We start from the raw sequence: 18,748 nt of genomic DNA on the forward strand, positions 1-18,748 counted from the left end.
AGAACACGTAGATAAATATAAGTACTTATGAACCATGCTGCGTAACAACAATTGACTGGTCTAGTAATGCCACAATTGTCCACAAGAAAGCAAACCAGAGGCTGTATTTCTTGAGAAAACTGAAGAACCTCAGAGTCGATAAAACAATCATGACCTTGTTTTATAAATCCCTCTTTGAAAGTGTTTTGATGTACAACATAATTTGTTACTTTGCCAATGGTACAAGAATCGATGTGAAGATGCTTGAGCAATCTAGGAAAGTTGCTCACCGGGTAATTGGCACTCACTTACCTTCGTTAGAGTGCTTGTATCATGAGAGAGTCTGCAATAGATTGAAAAAAAAATCATGCAAGACCCAACACACCCTTTGTTTGAGCACTACAATTACAACCGCTCTAGACTGCGTCTATGCCCACCACGTATACTTAGGGCCCGCTACAGATACTCATCTGTGCCTAATTCTATCCATATATTTAATTCACAAGTGAGAAGATTGAAGTTTCTTATTTGTAGGACTTGCTGTATATATGTTTGTATTATTGTATGTGTAATATCGCAGTCTATTGAAACTTATACTATTGCTTTTCCTTTTTCTTTTCTTTTGCGTTTACGACCTGTGTAAGCCGAATTTCCGATTGTGGACAATAAATTCAAATTCAATCAAGACAGCACCCTTCAAGAACACCTGCTTAGACAAGTAGTGTGTGTTTGTGTATTTAGCAGATTGTTGCATAACAGTTGGCATGTACATCAACACGTTCTGGTAACCAACTTGTATGACACCCGGGAAAGCCTGAGCGAAAGCCAGCTCTGAATCGTGTATCATTATCAAAAATGTTTAACCATTTTCAAAGGTAAAATATTTTATTTATAAGAGCTCCATCGTTATCCTAAATCTGTATCTTTGAATGACCACGGTGTAACGTTAGAGTTGAAATTAGTCTACCAGCTACCCGCTGTGTAATAGTACTCATCGTGGAACCGGTCTAACACGAATAATGGCATGTGTCAATTAGGTTAGGCCCTATGTTCCTTCCCGTTCACAACCTCGTTAGGGGAACGATTACTGTATTTAAGGAGACGGACGGCCAAACGCTAGTACCCAGTTAATAATTAGTAGTGCGAAGAATTAGGCATAGGCTCACTTTTTAATGTGTGTGTGATGTGCATTAAACCTTACTAATTTAGTCTAATTAGGCCCATGCCTAAGTTACTTGCTGAATGAAATACCAAACTTAACGGGTCATACTAATTAGCGTCAACAGGCCGATTTCACGACGACTCAAGACAACATGTTTAAAATACCATCAAATACAGTGGATGTAATCAGAGTATATCTGGAAACACGTTTAATACTGACTGGAACCAGCGTGCATACATATTTTTCACGGGAAAAAATATATTTGTCGTAAAAATCGTCAAGTTTCTCCGTCCGTAGCATTGGACGACGTGATGCTAGTGCGCTTGCGCAATGACATTGGACCGCACCATTACACTACAGATAAGTGCAATTTTTAAGTCGAGAATGGTGCTCAAGCACTCGTGTCAATGTCTTTACAAGACGTCAAAAGTAAAATAAGCAAAGACTTATACAGAATAAAATACACGGAGAGAATAATAAAACCAGGCAAAATAATAATTAGCAAGACTCTATTAATATTAATAAAAACATATGCAGATTACAATGGAAAAACAATAAGAAATATTCATTATTCTAAAAACATTCAATGATTTGATTTGCAGTTCATTCATCATACTACTTTGGTGCTTTCTTACTACGTCAACCCACCTTACCAGAGCCGTATATTCTAAATATTCGGCTCTGCACCTTACCAACACTGTACACAAAGGTAGTTCGCAAACCCTAACACAAACCAACCCATATCATAATGGTGCGGTCCAAAGTCATTGCGCAAGCGCAATAGCATCACGTCGTCCAATTCTACGGACGGAGAAATTTGACTATTTTTACGAAAAACACATTTTTTTCCCCGTGGAAAAAAGAAGACACGATGGTTTCAGTCAGTTTTAAACGTGTTTCCAGATACACTCTGATTACAACCATTGTATTTGATGGTATTTAAACTTGTTGTCTTGAGTTGCCTTGAGTTGTCGTGAAATCGGCCTGTTGACGCTAATTAGTATGACTGAACTTAACAGCTAGAGACTATGCCTAACTTTTAGAGATGAAATAGGAGAAAGCTATTATTGAGTGACTACAAATACAAGGATGGGAATTTGTAGGCAGTAAATGCAAAGCAGAGAATGCCCTTAGAGTTGAGTTCCATTGTCGATAAATAGGTAGCAAAGTGAACATTTCCAAAGTGAGGGTATGTTATGAAGCTTTGCATATATACTTGTAGTATGCCACTAGGAATGTTGGGTTAGGAAAATACTGTTCCCACTAAGAATAGTTTGTCAGATAATGCAATGCTAAAAGGTAAGTCCCGTTTGATGGCACACTTTGCGAAATAAGCTTAATAATGTAAACTTACCTCTCCCCACAGAATTCTGCCATAACCTACAGGAGCTGCATGTTCCATCTGACTTTGCCATGTATTTTCTTTTTAAAGTGATGATTTTTTAGTTTTAATAATCAGGACATTTTGTTTTCTACAAAAAACATTTTTCAATTGAGTCATTGTTTGTAGAGTGTTATCATATCATACCTTGCGAAAAGAGTATAAGCTGGCATGGAAGTGATGAAGGGTCTAATTTGAAGGGTCTCCCTCCCCTTCTTGGGGAAACAGTGACTTTGAACTTTGGAGGGTACCTACATAATGTCAATGAAAACTGGATTGTGCTGAGAATGATCAGAATAATGGAAAGAATATTACTAGTTATCAACTATGTCTGCTTCTGTGCTCATACTGGCAGCAGATGGTCAATCCACTGTCTAATAATAATAATAATAAATTACACTTATATAGAGCTTAATACAGCACTTCGAAGCGTTGTCTGGAAAGTAGTTTCCATTTTTTTAAATTATAATTTGGTTGGTACTACATAAAAGTCCAGGCGCTTTTAAATTGTTATAAACCTGCTTGATTGCTTAAGAAAGATAAAAGATTACATCCATATATCATAATTTGGTTGGCACTCCTTGAAAGTTCAGACATTTGTAAATTTGTATAAACCCACCTGAACGTTCTAAAAAGATAAAAGAGGACATCCATATAGTAAGCCTATGTTTGCGTACATGATTAGTTGCATGTGCATCAAAGTGAAAGTTGGAGATTCTGCATACATGTAAGTTCATGTTTTGAAATTTACTCTTGAAGTGATTGTATATATAGTGCCATGCTTTGAAGTGAGTTAATTTGAAGCAAGTTCAGTTCAGCGTTTTGTATCAGGTTATCATGATGTGCTGCACTTGTGTGCATAGTTTACATCACTGAGTCATGAAAGAATACTTTTCATTGGGGCCAATTCGCTACACAGATGGGAGATGGTAAACAGTGTTTGTACATGTATAGTCTTTGAGGAGTTTTGTGAAAAGACCAAATGGGTTCACTTCAAAAGCACTAGTATAGTCTCAGTCTTGGTCTTGTGTTCAATTTCTATGACTAAAGGTCACTTATAATTCACTTATAAAACTTGTCATTTGTACTGTAACAAGCAAATCTAAAAATGATGTGACTAACTATATGCAAAGGCTAGAGCACATTGTGTTAATATTAAACTATAGTTTGAAGTACTCCCCATGCATTCACAACATACAGTAGGTCTAGGCTAGAGTCCATTTTGTTAATATAAAACTATAATTTGAAGTATTCCCCATGCATTCACAACATACAGTAGGTCTAGGCTAGAGTCCATTTTGTTAATATAAAACTATAGTTTGAAGTACTCCCCATGCATTCATAATATAGGCTGAAGCTAGAGCCCATTGTATTAATATAAAACTGGACACATGAATTTTATGTAGCCTAAGTAGGGTTGGTTAATCGTATGTGATTTAATGGTTGGTAATGGTGAGTAACAAGTGGATATCTTTACAAGTATACATTCTGATTTATGATTAACCAGCCATAAAGGAATTCAAGGATTGCCAAATGAAGCTACTTTAATTCTACTTTCTGTGTTTAAGATTTAAACCTAATACTGTAAGGACAATGTAATTGATCTTCATGTGTGTTTGTAACTAGATAAAACAAGTGCTGTTTATTGGCTATGTTTGATTTCAGCTTTAACCTGAAAGCCAACCTTCAAAGTAATCCTATTTTGTAATGTTAAAGTACCATCCCAAGCAACATCAGGAAATGATTGGAAATTTAAATGCAATCAGGATGCTTAGATGTTTTTCCTCTTTTGTCAGTCCAACATAAATATTCACCTACAGTAGACTATCCTTTTAAGTACTTTAAGTACCAGCCAAAGTCTAAATCAACATCTTGACCAAGAATTTGCTATATACAGTACTTTATGAATGAGGACTTATCAGAGTTAAGACAGTCCCAATATTTACTGTAAAACAGCTTATCTCATGTACCCACTAGAGTCTACAGAGCCATACTATTGTATAATCCAATATACTGTACATGTATCCTTCTCTTTAATCTCAAACCAACTGCAGTCTTGACATCTCTAGTAATGTGTTGGACTAAAGGAGTCAGTCGTAAGTTACTGTCCCTAAAGGAACCAGTCATGAGAGTAATGTAATCAGAAAGTTGGAAAGAGGAGGCAAAGTGCATTTTTGCACTGGTAATTTTTTAGTGAACATCTTGAGTCATACAATACCCTTCCTTTCCTTTCTATTATCCTCCCCTTCTCCTTTGTTCCCTCCATTCCCTTCCCTTCCCTTCCCTTCTCCTCTATTCCCTTCCCATCCTCTCCCTTCTCTTGGTGGTTACAACAGCTCACCACTTATTGTCCATTATCATTTCCAGAATGCACCTCAGGAGACTGCAGACAATTGTGAAGCATCTAAAAATGTCTTCATCGTCTTCGACAGCCACTGATGAGGTTCTTCTTGAGTCCATCAATGGTAAAGGTGTCATCACATTGAACAGACCAAAAGCACTCAACTCTTTAAATTTGTCTATGATCAGAGCTATAACCCCCAAGCTGAAGGTTTGTGAACAAAGTCATCAACATTAAGGAAAATTCCATGAGATAAAAATGTGACATCAGTTTGTAAGTTTAGTGGCTGTAATGTATGCCTTTAGCTACTTTAAGACTGTAAAAATTTGCTTCCATATTTTTCTTGGAAATATTCTGCTTGATTTCATTATGTGACACAAGTTTCTTTATCAAAGCTGCTTATCAAAGCATGGAAGGTAACTATGTAGCTAAGTGTAGAATATAATGTGTTAAAGATTTCCCTGATAGGATACATACATTAGTAATGGGTGTGTAGATAAGATGATTTAAGAAAAAAAAAGAGTACAATAAAGGGAAAACTGTTAAATTAAATTTCTTTGGTTCAAGATCTAGTTCAGATAATCCAGGTGGTGACATATTACATGGATAAACTAACTGTTGCCAGTGAGGCTTTTCTTGGGAAAGGTAGCAATTTTCACCCTGACTGTTATAAAGTGGTTTTATGTAAATGACTTTTGCAGAACTAGTAACTTGTTAGCCTCCATTATTTGGTTGGAACTCACACATTTGATTTCATTTGACAGGAATGGGACTCAGATCCGGATACTTCTCTTGTCATCATTAAAGGAGCAGGAGAGAAAGCTTTCTGTGCTGGAGGAGACATTAAAGGTACACTCTACAGACTGATAAAAAATGTTTTTTTTTCTCTCATGTCATAGGGCATCAAGGACACAGCATATTGACTATTCAAAATAAACCTTAAAAACCCCCATGGGAGATATGAAGGGGATTGTCTAATTGCTTCTACATATGGAGAGCTGTGGTTAGGCATACCCTTTAAGAGGTACTTGATGAAACAGTTTCTAGCTGAACACAAATGGACAGAATACATAAAGGAATAGGCAGAAGCAAACTGTGAGTTAATAATTACGTGAATAACATACTGTAGTTAGTATATATTACTTTTGTTCAAGTTTTTCCTGTAAAAGTATTTTCAGTATTAGTAACAGAGTTTATTTTTATTTTTGGTTGCCAGCGGTAACTGAGGCTGGAAAGGATGGCCAACCACTTGCTAGAGACTTTTTCTATGAAGAATACATACTAAATCACAAAATAGCTACCATGAAAAAACCCTTTGTGGCTCTTGTTCATGGTATATCAATGGGAGGGGTGAGTATTTGTTATTGTTTGCTGATAAAGTATTTTGCTTTAAATGGTGGTAGGCAATCTGTGACTGAAAAAAATTGCTGTACTTTAAATGGCATCATGATAGCAAGTTTAAAGAAAGGGAATGGAGATTAAGGGTCTTGCCCAAGGACACAACATAATGATCTGACCAGGACTCGGACCTGCAATTCTTAGAATGCAATTCTGTTGCCTTTAACCACATGACCACCATGCTCTCAATTTATGTTACACCAGAGCTACTGAACATTGTTTGTTCTTTTTGTTTAATTTGTACACATTATTTGTCAAATGTTGTGGAGAAATGAATCAATCATATGAAGTTTTAAATGAATGGTAATATCTACATAATAAAGACTTTCAAAAGTCTACTTAAGACCCATTTTTTCACTTGTTCTTTTGTAAATAAATTTACTTTCTTTGTAAAGCGCTTTGAGCAGTAACTTTTGTTTACTGATTTGGTGCTATATAAGTCTCATTTATTATTATTATTATTAAAGAAATTCTCACCTCAATGGTCATGATTGTGTAGTTGCTTGCTATTGCCAGGTATATTGGTAAAACTTTCCTCAAACATTTACAAAGTCAGATCTTGGCAATATAACAACAGGATGTTGTTTGCATTAAGTGATACAGAAACTTTACAGCAAGGATTGGGATAGAACAAAGGTCATTGAAATATCTTCTTTAAGATGTAAAAAAAGATGGTTTAAAGTCTAAAGTAACTAGAAAGTTAGACATTCTCTTTCATACCCCTGAGTCGTGCCTTGTCAGTAAAATATTACAAAGATCCCTTGCACAGTATCCATTTTTTTTTTACCTTTGTTTTCTGATTCATTAATTACCCCCTTTTCTCCTGCTTTGCTTTTCCTTTGTGTTCAAATAAAGCAGCTGTGAATTAAAGTTGTTTTGTTTCTGTCTGATCTATTTAGGACAAGATTTCATGTTGAGTAATGATCCTGACCTTGTCTCAAAGAGATGTCCAACTTAGAAACCCAATCCTTCAATCGATATATAATATTAAAGTACTCAGGAAATGAAAGGGAAAGTGGCACACAAGGTTGAGAAACAATGCTATTAAGAGGATTAAATTGACTGTTATACAACAGAAAGTAAAGACATGCTGTAACAAATAAATCTAATATACACCTGAAAAGAAATTTAGTTATACATTTTTTAATAGAATTCTTATTGCTTTTTCTCTTTTCTTCTTCTCGTCACTTGGTGGTGTCCGTGTAATAGTTCATGCTCTTATTCAGTGATTTTACACTTATTTTCAGGGTGTAGGATTATCTGTCCACGGTAAATACCGTGTGGCCACAGAAAAGACTCTGTTTGCAATGCCAGAGACGGGTATCGGTCTTTTCCCAGATGTTGGAGGAGGTTTCGTTTTGCCAAGGATGTCCGGACAGCTTGGAATATATCTAGCATTAACAGGATTCAGATTAAAAGGAAGGGATGTTCTTCATTCAGGATATGCTACTCACTTTGTAGAATCAAATAAGGTGAGTATAATCTGTGGTGGCCAAGTGGAGGGTTGTTTGCCAGACTAAGGGGTAAACTTGGTAAAAGGGATTAAAAGGGGTAACCTTGAGGGCTCCTCTGGAAAGCAGTGCTTCTGCACTGAGCAAGACTACTCTCATTAAAGATGACAATAATAAAAAAATAAAAAAAATTAAAAAAAGCCAGTGGTCTGGTACATAGGAAACATGTAAAGATCGGCTTAAACTTTGATACTTATCGCTACTCTTTTAGTGATCGTTATCTCTGTTCTGTTACAGATGTGAAGAGACTTGTTTTCAAAATAAACCAAGCTTTATATCTTCTATGATGCAAGTCAAATATCAGGAAAGATCAAAATATGATAACCTTATTTAAGAAGACAAACTGTATGTCCAGAAACGCAGCTTGGACATATCTCATCTCACTTGGTGTATTGGACCTATATATTGATACTCTGGAGGGAATAATGGATCATGTAATTTAAAGGGATATTCCAGTGTAGAACAATGTGACACTGAAACAGCATTGACAAAAACATAATACTTTACTCACGTAATATTCTATGGGGTTTCCTTCTTACATATCTGAAAAATGAGATCAACCCGATGTTGGGAAAGGCTGAAAAAAAAGTCCTAAACTTGTCGATTTAAAAAAAAATATTGGGCTTTTTGTGAAACACTTTAGTACACACAAATGTACTTTGGTTTATTGATAACTGTGCATTTGGAAGTCTGACAAGTGGCAGCCATGCAATTGCCACTTAAAGGTTTACAGACACCTAGGAACAAAATTATCCTAATCATTCCAATAGGCATTAGAAATCATGAAAATAAAGGACTAAACTAACACATTTTGATACATCGTAGTTTACACATACTTAATGAGTTTCCCCAGATTTATCAGAACTTCAAATTTGTATATCTTGGAAAGGACAAAGAGCTTTTGAAACATTTCAACAGATTTTGCATGGGTTTATCACACACAACAGATGTACTGAATATTGGGGCAAATTGGCTAGGTGTCTGTAGACCTTTAATTGTTAGTCTATCAGCATAAGTGTTTTTAGATGTATGAGATGAATCTTGCACTACTCAGATCATTTTATTGTATGCATAACATATTCACTTCTAAGAAACGAAATAACTTCTATTTATTACACCATGTATTACCTTCCATATATTTCTGCATTCTTCTGTTATTTGCATTTTTTCCACTTTGCCTTCTCATCTTAGATATCAGACTTAGAGAAAGCTTTATTAGAACTGAAAGATCCCTCGTACAAAGCAGTTGATGATGTCATTAGTCAATTTCACAATCAGGTAAGTATCGGAAGGCCTATCTGCAAGATGTAGAACGAATGGTAGTCGGAACTGCCAACATATTATGAGTTACTTAGGAGACATTTGCATATTAAGTAACACTCAGAAGTATTGCACCTTTAGTAAACCCTACATCTATGTCAATCTTTCTCAATCTGGGGTCTACTGGCCCCCCTAGGGGTCGGCAGTAACAGATGAACAGGTCTGTCAATATTTTACTGCCACTAGGTGATGGCATCACAAGGCTTCCTTTGTGCTTAGACACAAATATGGTTTACTTGGTGCATTAGTGTTACAGCATCTTTCAAAGAATCAGTTTAAGTTTCCTTTGTTGGAAAGATAACCAGGATGTTATGCTTAATATGCATATGACTTGTGTTCTATGCAAATTAAGTAACTATTCATTCGAGGACTAGGTTTAGTACAATATTATTGCTCCTGTTTGGACAAAAAGTATATATATTATTAGTATAATAAGCTCAAGGCCAACCTGCCAACCCCTTCGCTTTCATATGTGTGTCAGTACAAAAGTTGTATTCATGACTTTTGTGCTGAATAGAACAACAAATATAATGATGTTTTCATAACTTTAAAATTGAAATATTTCATGCACTATATCCAACGTGATAAATTGGTATTCAATCAAAACAAGTCTGCCAGCAGTCGGATGAGAACAGAATCTGTTTGAATTGTGGTAATAGTTATTATCAACCATATTACAGGATGATGCAATCAATTCTTGAGTGAAAAATAGGCTGAAGTCTTGAGAAAGGAACAAATACTTTGTAAAGCCTGTTTGGGAGGTCTTACAACTTAGAGCTTCTTATGCTGCCTTCAAATGTGGATCAGAGAGAGAGAGGGAGAAGGAGAGAGTATAAAAAGAATTGGTAATAGAATCCAAGTCAAGCTTGTGTTTTAATGTTCATAAAAGTGCGAGTGCCTGATGTTTTCATCCTAGGACGAGCTTCCCCAGTGATGGAAATTCAGCTCCATTCCTGTGAATATTGAAAACATTCAATATGATTCTCAAAGTATGTTCAGTTTTGTAGTGCAGTATGAAGCTGATATTTGTCTAAATATCAAAATTTGTTTTGGCTATCCCTGTCCCCCCATATGTTTGTTTTGCATTCCTGACTCTGAAGAGAAGTTGTAACTCTCTACTCTTCAAAACAAAAGTCACTTTGTTGCTTACAAATCCACTAAATATTTTGATGGCTGTTGCAGAACTGCAACTCATATAAGTTTCATAAGAAACCAGTATGTTATGCCATTCCATGAATATCCGATTCGTGATATCTGACATTGTGGTTTGAACTTGATAATAGCAGTGTACAGAATGAAAGGTGGCCTTGATAATAAATAAGAATCCAAATTATCTCAAGATTACAGAGAATGGGACGTGATGTTATCCAGTTAGTAATATTCGAAAGCTTCTAGTTATGTAGATTGATTTTAGTTGTGTTAATGGTTAATCCTCCCCATACCCATCCCCACTCACACCTCATCCCCACTCACATTCCCATCCCTTCTCAAAACTATGCTAGGAAGACCAAAAATGTTCAGTTATGGTTGAGCTTTTACTTTTAGTGTGCTGCTTTCCTTGGTAGTGTTGTGATTTCACTATATATAAATCACCACACTGTATACTCCATTGATACTTCCTATCACTGTTTACCAATGATTTCTTCTGTCCCCTCCATTACCCCCACCCCTCCCCCCCCCCCCCGCTAAATTTAAACTGGGCGACCCATATTTGGTCATGACATTACCCTTCAGGATATCTAACCTCACCTGGCTTGATAGAACTTACAATCAAATGATAAAAAACAAGAACCACCAGGAACATTGTTTTGGAAACTTCTGTCAATATTTTGCCTGCTAACATTTTTGGGGCAATGTTTATGACCCATTTCAGTTCTTACCATACATGTTCAACTTGTTTGTATCTACTTTACATTCTTTAAGTCAAATGTTTGGGTTGATTTCAACTTGATATTTAAGTTATTGGATAATATTTGTCACTGAGTAACTGTAAAGCATTAGGTTGTGTAGTGGCTTCAAGTGAATCCTTCAGGGTATCTAACCTCACCCTTCGTAGACTCGGTAGATTTTACCATCAAATGCGAAAACCTGCTGTGATGAAACAGTATGTCTGTTTACATTTATTTATTCTTCTTGGTGATGGAAGTTGAAATTTACTTCCATATCTTGAAAGAAAATTAGGAAGGTAGCCTTACTTTGGTAAATTGCAATCGTAAATTGAGTAATACTTGGTGTAAATTGAGTAATACTTGGCAGAATCGGTAAAATTTGACAGTAAAACCCAAAGGCTCATTAACTGTCATGTTATGGAAACAAAATCAAAGCTAAATCAAACATATATTAAATTCCAATGTCACATGATGCCTTTTCTGAAAATCTCCTTATCCTCACATTGAAAACTGCATTATCAGAGATTAGCAGTATGACATGCATTGACATAATAATAATAACATAATAATGTTAAAGTTTGAAGTATCTAGTTTTCTCCTTTGAGCAAACTGGGAATTCCTTAACTCACTAGAACATACATACTTGCAATCCTTTCATGTAATGCAATAGTCTTTTACCTTTTAAGGACAGTGACATCTGCATCACTGCAATGAAATTTACGCCAAAGTATTCGATAGCAAACTACTGGAGTTTGCACTGAACATATCAATAGACATTTATTTTCGAATAAGTCGGCCTCGAAATTAGCTGACTGAACTAGGACAAGCCAAAAGGTTGACAGACAATTTCTACTACTCCCCTCAGCATCTTTTCCCGTCTTTTAAAATTTCATGCCTCTTCAACATTGGGGAAATAGTTGGGATCAATAAGTATCTTAATGTAAGCTTAAATTACCACCTTTGGCAATTTTAGTTTGCTATTGTTTTTAGAAGTACTTAAATTGGAAGAGAGCTTGAAAGGAAATGTGTGGGTACACCTCGTGCTCGTCTTCCCAAAATGTTCAGTTATCAGATATTTATTTCCTTTCCTGTTTTCCATCATTTTGATCCTCTCCTCAGTGTCAGATTGATAAAGAGAAGCAATTTGTTCTCGGGGCTCACCAGGAACAGATTGATAGACTATTTGCAGCCGATACGATGGAAGAAATTTGTGAGGCTTTGGCCAATGACGCCTCTGATTGGGCAACGAAGCAACTGGAGGTATTGAAAGGATAAGCCAGGCTTATGATCAGTTTTAAGTAAAAGTTACATCATAGGTGCCATCTATCTTTATTAGCTCTGATTAATATGCAGGCAGCCCATCTTAGCCTCAGCCATTTGTGTAAGGTTTCCTCCTGATCGTTAAAACTAAGTTGGTGTTGTGGAAGGAGGAGAGGGGGGGGGGGGAGGTATGGTTTCTACTGTAAAGTGCTGTTTTTTATGCATATTGCTGGCATCTGTTTGGCACTTCTCAACTTGTAACAGTACAATCCCTTCTAAGGCTGATGGAGATTTCAAGAAGGCCTAAAAGATTCTAGTGTGTAGAGCAGATACCAGCATCAGCAAATAATAGTCTGAAATTCCTGAAGACTCTTCTAGATTTGAATGGCTTGTCAATGTACGAAATGAGCCTTAGATGATCTTTGATGTAAGCTAGCCATACCGCCCCTTTTGCAATAAAGTTTAAGCTCTGTAGCCAGTCCTGATCAAGCACTAAAATGACTGCTGCTGTATCATTATCTGTTATAGGGGCTTTACTTCATTTATGTTTAAGGCAGGCTTGGGGCGATTACATCTGAATGTAATCGATTACGATTACTTGAGAATGTATGATTACGATTATGATTACAGCCTAAAGTTGAAGTAATCGATTACGATTACATTGTAATGTAATCGTGATTACAATCATGATTACATTGTGGTTACTTGCACAATCCTCTGCATATCTGTTTAATATAACTCTCTGCCGGGAAATAGGGCAATGAAATAGGGCAAAGGAAGGGCATTTACAGTATATACGGACAAAATGTGGAAGTATATCTACAATTCCTACCAGGCATTACACATTTATGCCTTAACACGTTTAAGATGTGTAACCCATAAGTCCAGTAAAAAATACAATTTAAATAAGGGGTTAATCAACGGTCTAGCGTGCGTTACTCACAGCGTAGCGGAGCCCGAGTGCATCCAGCGATAGCATTAACACCCGGAGTGCATTAATCATGTGAGTAACGCACGCTAGACTGTTGATTAACCCCGTTCATTCATGCACTACCATTTGTGTGGGGGAAAAAATCATAAAACAAAACATTTTTGGTTACATATAACCAAAGATTTATTAAAGTGATGCCCCGTAATTTTACCGTGCGTTACTCACAGGATTAACCAAGGTCAGCTGACCTGAATGGACCAATAGGATTTAGGAATCTTTACTAAGTATGAATGAACAGACATTTAAACAGACAACCAGTTGTGTATGCAAAAGGATTGTGAATGCTGAGAGGCAGCATTGAACAGAATAATTCAGGTGATAAAAAGTCCTTGAATATGGCGATCAAATCCCCAGTACTTCTTAGTATAAGTTTATTGTGCTAGAGAATTCTAGAAGCAGGAACACTTCTTTGGTCACACTAAAAGCCAATAGTAAGAATTAGTTTTAATCTTTTCTACTAATTTTGCCCTTCTCATTCAAATTTCACTGTAATCATAAATGTAATACGATTACGATTACTTTGCCCTTGTAATCGATTACGATTACGATTACTTTGTAATTTTCACAAAAGTAATCGATTACGATTACGATTACTTCAAAAAATGTAATCGATTGTAATCGATTACGATTACTGATTACGATTACCCCAAGCCTGGTTTAAGGTTTAAAGACAATAGGTGTGAAGTTCAAAATATAATATAATATAAGTGATCGCTTTTGATTTGATATTGTTACTGATAGGAACTGTAAAAGTTTGTGGGGTCGGTACAGTGATTATTGTCGGGAGCACGTCAACAGTTTTCTGAAATTATCCATCGGTTTTTATCGAACCCTGCCAGTGCTGACAAAACAATGACTTTGACGATATCACATAACGGATATTTCTCACATACATCTAGTTAGGACATAAAATTCCTTACGGTCAAAGTTTTACTTTACCATTAAAGGTTCTTCTGTTTCACCAGATCCGATTTCATGTTTGTTCTCATCATTTTACTACCAAACCAGAAATAATATATACAGCAATGAGAGTGTGAGACAGAAAGCTAACAGGGAATTACTATTTCATAACTCATTCAAATGTTTGGTAATGAAACTACAGTATATGCTCTTCAGTATGTGGTTTGTGTGTGTTAAAATAGCGTGCAGGGTGTGAATTCATTTGAAAGTAAACACTTTGATGTAAAAAACTAATTTTGCATGTCCCCTTTCAACATCTTATGAATAAAACAAAACTTATGCAATTTTGGCCGTGACTGGTTAATAGTTCACTTCCAACAATTGTAGTAGTTTTCAGAGCAAATTTTTTAATGATTAAATATCATTTTTTTTAAAGACTTAAAATGCGGGCTTGGAGGCAAAAACTTTACAATCTTGTTTATCGATATATATGGAAATTTTATTACAGGCATTGGAGAGGTGTGATATGAAAAAGTTATACAAATGGAATTGGTGATAAATTCAATATGGGAAGGTTGCTTTGATTTTTGCTTCATAATTATATAATGATATGAAGAGTTGTGCAATTATGTATCAAGTCTGTGTAGCAAGAAACATTTTTCAATATGTTTACAAAACTCAGACAAGGGCTTTTAGTTCATAATCTTCCCAAGAAATTTCATATTAAAGTCTTTGATACAAACTTAACAGCAATAACTTTCACAAGGATAATCATGTTCCAAATTCTTTATTGTTGTTGTTGTTATGGGTTGCGGTTTTTATGTTGTGTGAAGGTAGACTTGAACTGTTAGTTAATGTGCTGGAAACTCCAAATTGATCATAAACTACATTTTTTTTAATATTTTTTTTTATTGCAATCATCCAAAATAAATCATTCGTCTCATTTCTCCATTGAGAATAATTGTCTTGCTTGGCGACCGCAGAAGAATGCTGTGAGACCTATTATTATCAAAATTTATTGTAACATTAAATGTTTTGGGATGTCTTTTCTCTGTGACTTATGTGATGTGACGTCACTGTTAATGTGAAATTAATATTAATTAATGTTATATGGAATAATAGTTCATTTGTTGTTGATACCCAGCTCTTATTCCCTGGTGATATTATATATTCACATTTATCCAGGGAAATGTTCTTAGGTTTGACGTGGCTTTTTTTATCTCCTCTTTTTTCCCATCTTATAGACTCTAAGGAAAATGTCCCCAACCTCTCTAAAGATAACTCTGCGTCAGTTACGAGAGGGAGCCTCGTTTGACATTGAGGATGATTTACAAATGGAGTACAGGATATCGCAAGGTTGCATAGTAAGTAGAAAGTCAATTCTTTGGGAAATTAATTGAAGACTTGTTGCTGGTTCTGTTGTTGTTCTAAGGGCAGTTTTGTATCAAGGACAGGCCCCTTCTCACACGACTTTACAACTATTATTCCCCTGGTTTTTGGTAACTTGTCACACCCACATCTCCTAAACATGCACAATTCAAGCTTTATAAAATCATTAGGATATGTATTTTACTGGTTAAGTGACTGCAGGCCGAGTGAATCTATAGAAGGAATTTCATGAAAGTTGTCTGCACTTGGATCATGCTATTACATTGATATCTAGGTATTTATTTCAAAATCAATTGGTTGACATGGTTATGACATTACTTATTAAGATATTTGCAGCAAATGCAGATAAAATCTCTCTCTTCTTTTTCAGAGAGGTAAAGATTTTTATGAAGGAGTTAGAGCACTGTTGATAGACAGAGATGGTAAACCAAAATGGAATCCTGCCACGATAGAAGAGGTCACGCCAGAAATCGTGGACGACCATTTTAGACCAGTAGAAAATGATTTGCAACTCAAATAGAATCTTGTCAGAGAAGGTTTTTACTTACAGCAGTTTTAGAGGGATGCAGTTTTATTCAGTTGACTCTGTTCTCAAGTTTGCCAAATAATGTGACTAAATTGATACTTACGTCATAGTATTTAACATGAGATTGCAAGAAGTTTCTGTTTAGTGACGATTAAGTGTGACCACTTCATTACATTAAGACATTTAATGAAGATAATATCTATGTTATCACTAAGAGCAGCTGATTTTATTTGAAACAAACTTTCTCATCATCATCCACTATGCTGAAACAGAAACTATATTGTTAAGTTTGGTATCTTCAAACTGTATTTTTCCTTGGTTTTGATCAAGGGATATCATGTTTGTACATAATTGGATACCCCTCATTCCACTGGAGAGATGTATGTGGCTGCAACCAGTTGGCTGCTCATAATGTGCAAAATATTAACCATTTAGTCTAATGTAGGAACATTTGTGATCCACAAATTTCTTTAATAACTTTATCATTCATTTACAAACCTTCATTTTGGATTTCCTGGTGCAGTTTTGGTGAATTAAAGTAACAGATAATATTCCCAAAGGAACAACTTATCCATCGTTTATTGGTCAAGAATGGTAGAATTGGAACAACAGACCTGCCAACCAAGCACATAAAGCCAGGAGAGTGTGAGAAAAAAAATGAAAACTGCTGGTAAAACCAGTAGAGTTGACAATTTATCTGAATCAAGTCCAATGATGCGAAATGCAGCTTTGATATACCAACAAAGTGTTTTACAGTATCAAGATTTCTCCCTTCTTTCATTTTTCACAACAAATATTAACATGTGGCCTACATGTGTATCTACACATTCTCAAAATAGATGAAGTTAATATTGTCATAATTTATTGAGGCTAAACTGTTTGCTAATTTCTGACTGATCAAAACAAAAGCCTCTTATACCTTTGTGTACAAAATTGCTCAGTAATGATAGTGAATCTATAAAGTAGAGTACAGTAATGAAACAAAAGGATCTATCTAAGCAATAGTTGTTTAATTTATTGAATTCACTCAAAAGGCAATCGGCAGTGATTTTGCACACAATGACTGTGTGTTTTTATTATGGATGCTTAGAGAAATTGAAGAATAAAATATTGAAAGTGTTTTTTATTCAAAACACAACAACACCTGCTCTTCTGAATATCTTTTTTGAGCCTTTATGCTTTATTTACTGATCATTTACAAATAGAACAAGTAACAAAATAGGTGAAAGCACAGTGCAGAAGTTCGAACATAACTCCAGCATTTTTGTGTGGATTTTACTATTTTACTTGAATCCATCGGAACCGATGCAGTCAAGTTGGCGTGTGTGTGTGTTTCTGTGTGTGTGAATGTGTGATGCCCTAGCTTGTAAACATGGTATCTCAAGAAGGAAATAAGTGATTGATGTCAAACTTGGTATATATGTTGGTCAGGGTCAGTAGATGATGCCTATTGTTTGTGGCGGGGCTATCATTCATATAAATGAGTAGGCCGGCTTAACAGAAAATTCATAAAATCTCTTATCTGATTTAGTTCATTCTTGGTATGGTGATGTAACTACAAAGTATTTACATGTTCTTTGCAATATTGCCCTATTGGTGTTGGTTCCCATCTCTTGAATATTAATGAGTGGGTGGGGCTAACCAAAATGTTTTAAAGTAATAATAAACCATAATAATAATAATATATCCAATTTAGTTTATACTTGGTATGGTGATGTAACTACATAGCATGTACATATTCTTTTCAACAACAATTAGGCCTACATTTTACGGGACCGCCTGGGCCCCAAATATTCGGGCACATTTTTAGGTCAAATTATATTTCCACCTCAAATACATTTTGGACACATTCTTTGGGCTCAAATTTGTGGGGCCAAATATTTTGGGAACTATTTGGACCCACATTTCTGGTTTAATTCTAAGGCTCTATATACTTTTGAGTCAGTTTGGGCCGAGTATTTTTGGGACTAATTAGGAGCAAAGTTTTTTCATTCTATGTCACTTCATAGACTGTCAACATGATACCTGGTTCCTGGTACCTTCCTTTATATGTTGCTGCATTAGTCAATATATAATCCCTCTTCATTTTGGTGTGCACAAGTTTATGAATATTACCATATATGGCTTACCACACTATGAATATTTCTAGACATTGGACCCACTAAAGGTTTTGTTTTGTAGTTGGTTTTTGAATTGGGGAATGGGATGTGGGCTGTTCTGTTTTAGTTTTATAGTTGGTTTGTGATTTGTGGTATGGGAATCGGTCTGTTCTCTCACTGGTCTTGAAGAAACGTCCTTCATCATAGCTTCACTGCAATGGAGATGATTGTGCTGCCTTCACTTCACTCAGTATTTGAGAAAGTGGTCAGATGCTGAGGTACGCTCTCTTCCGTTGGATGGCGGTCCCGGGAACAGGAAAGGTGCCACAATTAGATTTCACTCGGCTGCCACGTAACTCTCTGAACACTCATCAAAAAGAGGAGGCTGGGTGAAAATACCGTGTTCATCCAGGAAAATCACCAGCATAGGGTTTCAAATGAGCCTCTGTTGACTTTCTAACCCTTGGGAAATACTAAACTAAACTAACCATATGGAAAAAAAGCCAGACTCTCATTTTAAAATTGAATAATCAAATAAAAAATGGTAAACTTCTATCACAAGAAAATTGCAACGCTGGCATGTGAAAAAAATTAATATGGGA

General features: G+C 35.7%; 1 protein-coding gene across 1 annotated transcript; it reads left to right on the plus strand.

Annotated features, from left to right (window-relative positions):
- The first annotated feature begins 695 nt into the window (after positions 1 to 695).
- Positions 696 to 17,190, plus strand: LOC139966362 (3-hydroxyisobutyryl-CoA hydrolase, mitochondrial-like). The gene is made up of 9 exons (XM_071969285.1): positions 696 to 854; positions 4,890 to 5,073; positions 5,628 to 5,712; positions 6,080 to 6,213; positions 7,509 to 7,733; positions 8,964 to 9,050; positions 12,101 to 12,241; positions 15,377 to 15,496; positions 15,892 to 17,190. Exons 1-9 carry the CDS (start codon positions 835 to 837, stop codon positions 16,039 to 16,041), a joined length of 1,146 nt encoding a protein of 381 aa, XP_071825386.1. The 5' UTR covers positions 696 to 834; the 3' UTR covers positions 16,042 to 17,190.
- Positions 17,191 to 18,748: the final 1,558 nt, after the last annotated feature.

This window comes from Apostichopus japonicus, chromosome 4 (assembly GCF_037975245.1).
Source record: "Apostichopus japonicus isolate 1M-3 chromosome 4, ASM3797524v1, whole genome shotgun sequence".
In the NCBI taxonomy this organism is placed as follows: domain Eukaryota; kingdom Metazoa; phylum Echinodermata; class Holothuroidea; order Aspidochirotida; family Stichopodidae; genus Apostichopus; species Apostichopus japonicus.

Bases quoted from the DNA above. Each gene is read 5' to 3' on its own strand.
- LOC139966362 (XM_071969285.1), top strand. From the start codon at position 835: ATGTTTAACCATTTTCAAAG. The intron at 7,734-8,963 runs GTGAGTATAATC...TTCTCATCTTAG, and splicing joins ACTTTGTAGAATCAAATAAG to ATATCAGACTTAGAGAAAGC. The intron at 9,051-12,100 runs GTAAGTATCGGA...TCCTCTCCTCAG, and splicing joins TTAGTCAATTTCACAATCAG to TGTCAGATTGATAAAGAGAA.